This window comes from Eimeria necatrix, genomic scaffold, assembly GCF_000499385.1.
Source record: "Eimeria necatrix Houghton genomic scaffold, Enh_scaff809, whole genome shotgun sequence".
Taxonomy (NCBI): Eukaryota; Apicomplexa; class Conoidasida; order Eucoccidiorida; family Eimeriidae; genus Eimeria; species Eimeria necatrix.
The window spans coordinates 1-5,000 of NW_013654627.1; the positions used below are offsets into that span (position 1 = coordinate 1).

General features: G+C 64.1%; 2 protein-coding genes across 2 annotated transcripts; one reads left to right on the top strand and one right to left on the bottom strand.

The window, feature by feature from the left end:
- Positions 1-1,219: 1,219 nt before the first annotated feature.
- Positions 1,220-2,047, bottom strand: ENH_00077340 (hypothetical protein; the record flags this gene model as incomplete). The annotated part of the gene is made up of 1 exon (XM_013583070.1): positions 1,220-2,047. The coding sequence occupies one exon, from the start codon at positions 2,045-2,047 to the stop codon at positions 1,220-1,222; it is 828 nt and encodes a 275-aa protein (XP_013438524.1).
- Positions 2,048-3,140: 1,093 nt separating this feature from the next.
- ENH_00077350 (hypothetical protein, conserved) lies at positions 3,141-4,148 on the top strand (the record flags this gene model as incomplete). The annotated part of the gene is made up of 1 exon (XM_013583071.1): positions 3,141-4,148. One exon carries the CDS (start codon positions 3,141-3,143, stop codon positions 4,146-4,148), a length of 1,008 nt encoding a protein of 335 aa, XP_013438525.1.
- Between the last annotated feature and the right edge of the window lie 852 nt (positions 4,149-5,000).

Sequence of the window (5,000 nt, forward strand, 5' to 3'; positions counted from 1 at the left end):
AACTCCGCAGGAGGGGGGGCCATTTCTGCATCAAGCCAACGGCCCCAAGACTCCTTGGGGGCCCCCGGGGCCCCTGGGAGGCCCTTGCTTCTGCTGCTGCTGCTGCTAGCATGGCTTGGTGCAGCATGGGGCGGTTGCCTCGCAGCTTTGCTGCTGCTGCTGCTGCTTCGGGGTGCTGCTGCAGCACCTGCTGAATCTGCTGCACACACCACTGCAGCGAGTCTTCCTTCACTGACACAGCAGCAGCACTGGGGGCCCCCTTGTCTGCTGCGGGGGCCCCCCCAGCTTCTGCTGCTTGGCTGCCAGCAGCAGCAGCAGCTGCTGCTGCTGCTCCGCCTGCTGCGCCTCGCGCTGCTGCTGCTGCTGCAGCGGCCTCGTAGTAGCGCTCAATGTCTATGGGCGTCGTGCAGCCGCGAATGGCTGCTGTGGGCTCCCGAGCAGCAGCAGCAGCAGCAGCAGCAGCAGCGGCAGCAGCAGCAGCAGCAGCAGGGTCTTCCGGGGTCCCCTGCGCGCCGTCTGGGGCCCCGCTCTGGGGGCTCGCTCCCGCCGCTCCCGCCGCTCCTGCTGCTGCCCCCGCCGCTCCTGCTGCTGCTGCTGCTGCTGCTGCTGCTGCTGCTGCTGCTGCTTGGGGGGCCCCCCTCGTGCTGCTGCTGGCCTTAATGGGCCCCTGCAAATAACGCATTAAAGGGTTCAGCCGAAGGCGGGCCCTTCGGGCCATAATGAGGCGCCGCAGGGGCGGCTCTTGCTGCAGCGCGGGGGACTCTGCTGCAGCATCTGCTGCTGCTGCTGCAGTTGCTGCTGCTGCTGCTGCTGCTGCTGCTGCTGACGAGCGCGAGGCCGCCCCCACACGCACCGGCTGCGCCTGCCGGCGAGGCGACCCCCGCGAAGACACGGGGAAGCCCCGGTCCGGCTGGCCCCCGCTGCTGCTGCTGCTGCTGCTGCTGCTGCTGCTGCTGCTGCTGCTGCAGAGGCCGCCAGGGGGCCCCCTCCGCAAACCCTGACCCAACACTGGGGGGCCCACTGACATCGAAGGCGACATAAAGGGGGGCCCCTCGGGGGCCCCCAGGGGCCCCTGGAGGTGTGGGGAGTAGACGGCCACGGGGCCTGCGCAGCAAACCGAAGCAACGCATGCAGCAAGGAAGCAAACTTCAAATTGCTGCTGCTGCTGCTGCTGCTGCTGCTGCTGCTGCTGCTGCTGGCGACGGCGGCCGGCGTGCGGCTATGCTGCTGCAGTTGCTGCTCGTGCTGCTGCTAATGACCTACTTGGGGCTGGCGACATCTGGCGCATGTACAGCTGCTGCTGCTGCTGCAGTTGCTGCTGCTGCTGCTGCAGTTGCTGCTGCTGCTGCTGCTGCTGCGGAGTGACCATGCGGTGGGGCTGCTGCGGCTGCTGCGGCTGCATACCCAGACGCAGCCCGCCAAGGTACGGCTGCTGCATCTGCTGCTGTGTCATCTGTTGCTGCAGCTGCTGCTGCTGCTGCTGAACCGCACGGAGGCGCTGCTGCTGGAGAAGCTGTTGCTGCTGCATTTGCTGCTGCTGCTGCGAGAGCAGCAGTTGGCGCTGTGGACTTTGCATTGCTGTCTGCTGCATCTGCTGTTGCAGCAGCTGCTGCTGAAGCTGTTGCTGCTGCAGCTGCTGCTGCTGTAGCTGCTGCTGCTGCTGCAGCTGTTGCTGCTGAAGCTGTTGCTGCTGCAGGAACTGCTGGTGCTGCTCCTGTTGCATTTGCTGCTGATGGTGAGAGCTCAAGAGCGGCTGCGGAGCGTGCTGCAGCTGCTGCCGCTGAAGTTGCTGCTGCTGCAGTTGCTGCTGCAGTTGCTGCTGCTGCAGTTGTTGCTCCTGCAACTGCTGCTGCTGCAACTGTTGCTGCGGCAGCTGTTGCTGTTGCATCGGCTGCTGAAGGCCGTGTAAAGGCGGCTGCAGTGGCTGCGGCTGCAACTGTTGCTGCTGCTGCAGTTGCTGCTGAGCCTGCCTTTGCTGCTGCTGCTGCAGCTGCTGCTGCTGCGGTGGCAGCAGCGGCGCGCCGCCTTGCTCATCGCCGGTCAGCATAGGTGGGACCTTAATTTATATCCGGAGCTGCTGCTGCCTTTTTACCTGGCGCTGCTGCTGGCTGCTGCTGCTGCTGCTGTTGCTGCTGTTGCTGCTGCTGCTGCTGCTCCCCACTGCAGCTGCTGCTGCGACAAGTGCGTTTCGCCAACTCCCGCAGGCTCAGGCTTCACTTCCTTTGCTGCAGTGGCAAAGACAAGCGATCAACACGTTGCTGCTGCTATGGGCAGGATCTGAGCAGCAGCAGCAGCAGCAGCAGCAGCAGCAGCACGAGGACCAGGACTTGGACTTCTCTGGATAAAAATGAAATGAAAAATTGGATTTCACTTTTTGTTAAAATACTTTTCCTGTCTAGCGCAAGAGGTGTACGTTAATGCTGCTGCTGCTGCGCTGCTGCTGCGTGCTCGGGGCTGGGCTGCAGCAGCAGCAGATGCTGCTGCTGCAGCAGCCGCGCCGGGTCGTTTCAGCAGCAAATAGAGCAAAACGGCAATTATAGGCCAATTTGCTCACTGCAGCAGCAGCATGCAGCAGAGGAAACAGCACGAGCAGCAGCAGCAGCTGCTGCAGCAGGGGCAGCAGCAGCGGCAATCGTGTGTGTAGCTGGGTGAGTCTGCAGCTGCAGCGGCAACAGCAGAAGCAGCAGCAGAAGACGCAGCAGGGCTATTGTGCGAAGCGTGCTGCAGCTCCCAGCGCCACCAGCTTAGCAGCAGCAGCAGCAGCAGCAGCAGCAGCGAGAGCAGCAACGACGGCAGCTGAGCAGCAGCAGCAGCAGCCCTATTCGCAGTGGCAACTCTAAGCCCTTTAGGAGGGCAAACTCTCACGGGGCTGCTGCTTCTCGACGCTCTGTGCTGCTGCTGCTGCTGCTGCAGCTGCAGCAGCTTCCCCTGAGTTCAGTCACTGTGTCCTGCTGCAGCAGCAGCACATCACGCATCGCCAAGAGCAGCAGCAGCTGCCGCTGCTGCAGCAGCAGCTGTCGCTGCCGCTGCAGCAGCCTCTCCCGCCCACGCGGCTGCAACAATCAGCCCACCCCAGTCCTGCACCCAGCAGCAGCAGCAGCAGCAGCAGCAGCAGCAGCAGCAGCAGCAGCAGCAGCAGGATGAACGTGGCGCGGGTGCGGGGCGTGTTGTCTTCGCACTACTTGTTCGAGCCTTACTGCTGCCTGCAGCACTACAAAAGGGCTTTGAAGTTTTTGCTGCAGCTGCAGCGGGGCGGCGGTTTGCTGCTGGTGGTGGGGCGGCAGCAGCAGCGGGAGTTGGCGCTGCAGCGGCACTTCCCGGGCCTCGCTGCTGCTGCTGCTGCTGCTGCGGGGCCGCAGCAGCAGCAGCAGCAGCTGCTGGCAGCAGCAGCAACTCACTACAGCGCGCTGCTGTGTCTCGACTGCGTGGCTTTTGCGCCTTTTTTGCAGAACTTGAACTTGCCAGTTTTGGGTGTATGTACACCCCGCGAGGTGTACCAACACCCCGAGCTGCTGCAGCTCATTGACTACCTCATTCCCCTCAGCAGCAGCAGCAGCAGCAGACACGACGCAGCAATTCGCAGACTCCTCGAAACCCAGATCCTAGGCCCCGACGCCCCCAGCAGCAGCAGCAGCAGCAGCAGCAGCAGCAGCGGCAGCAGCAGCGGCGGCGGCGGCGGGGGAGGAGGGGCTGCGCAGGAGGCAGCAGACGCGCTGCAGCAGCAGCAGCAGCAGCAGCAGCAGCAGCAGCTCTACACGGAGCAGCAGCAGCAGCGGCAGCAGCAGCAGCTGCTGCTCGATCGCAGAGCCCATAAGCACAGCTGGGGGAACCAGCAGCAGGACCACCTCGGCCGCACGCAGCAGCAGCAGCAGCAGCAGCAGCAGCAGCAGCAGCAGCAGCACCTGTACACCCACTATCCGCAGCAGCAGCAGCCGCGGCAGTACCATTACCTGCATCAGTACTATCAGCAGCAACAGCAGTACAACCAGCAGCAGCGGCAGTGGCTGCAGCAGCAACAGCTACAGTACCAAAAGGCGCAGCAGCAGGAGCAGCTGCAGCAGCAACAGCAGCAGCTGCAGCAGCAGCTGCAGCAGCAGCTGCAGCAGCAGCTGCAGCAGCAGACGCGCCGCTTCGGGCGGCGGCACTAATAGGCCCTGCAGAGAGCTGTACATCCACTTTGCTGCAGCAACAAATATATTCTTTTGCTGCTCATTTGTTTTTATTTTTATTATCCTGCTGCTGCTGCTGACAAACCTGCTGCTGCTGCTGATAACCCTGCTGCTGCTGCTGCTGCTGCTGCTAACCCAATAAGAAGCAAACAGCAGCCAAAACTAAAAAGGGCCTCAAAACCCTTAGGGAGCCTCTTGAGGGCCCCTAGGGGCCCCTTGGGGACCCCCACGGGACTTCTAGGGGCCCCCTAGGGGCCCCTGGGGGCCTCTGGGGGCCTCTAGGGGCCCCCGAGGGGCCCCCTAGGGGCCCCCGAGGGGCCCCCTAGGGGCCCCCTAGGGGCCCCCAGGAAGCCTGCTGCTGCCTGGCTCAGAAGGGGCCCCCAAAGGCATCACGTGGTAGCTGTAAGCCTCTGGGGGCCCCCACCAGTACTTTAGTTCTAGACTCACCTTAGGGGGCCCCCCTAGGGGGCCCCCGTAGGGGGCCCCCCTAGGGGGCCCCTCTAGGGGGCCTCACTAGGGGGCCCCCCTAGGGGGGCCCCCCTAAGGGGCCCCTTAGCAGGTCCTGTCTAGGGACCCTCATCAGTACTTTAGGCCTAGGAAGCCTAGGGGGCCCCCAGGGAGTCTAGGGCCCCCCTAGAAGGCCTGGGGGGCCCCTAGGAGGTTTAGAGGCCCCCTGGGGGCCCCTAAACCTCCTAGGGGCCCCCGGGGGGCCCCCTGGGGGCCCCCATTGGCAGTTTTGGGTAAGAGATTGGCTCTTGGGGCCCCCGCTGGCTGCGGTGGGGGCCCCCTAAACGGTCTTTTAGCTAGTTCCGGCGTTTTGCTGCTGCTGCT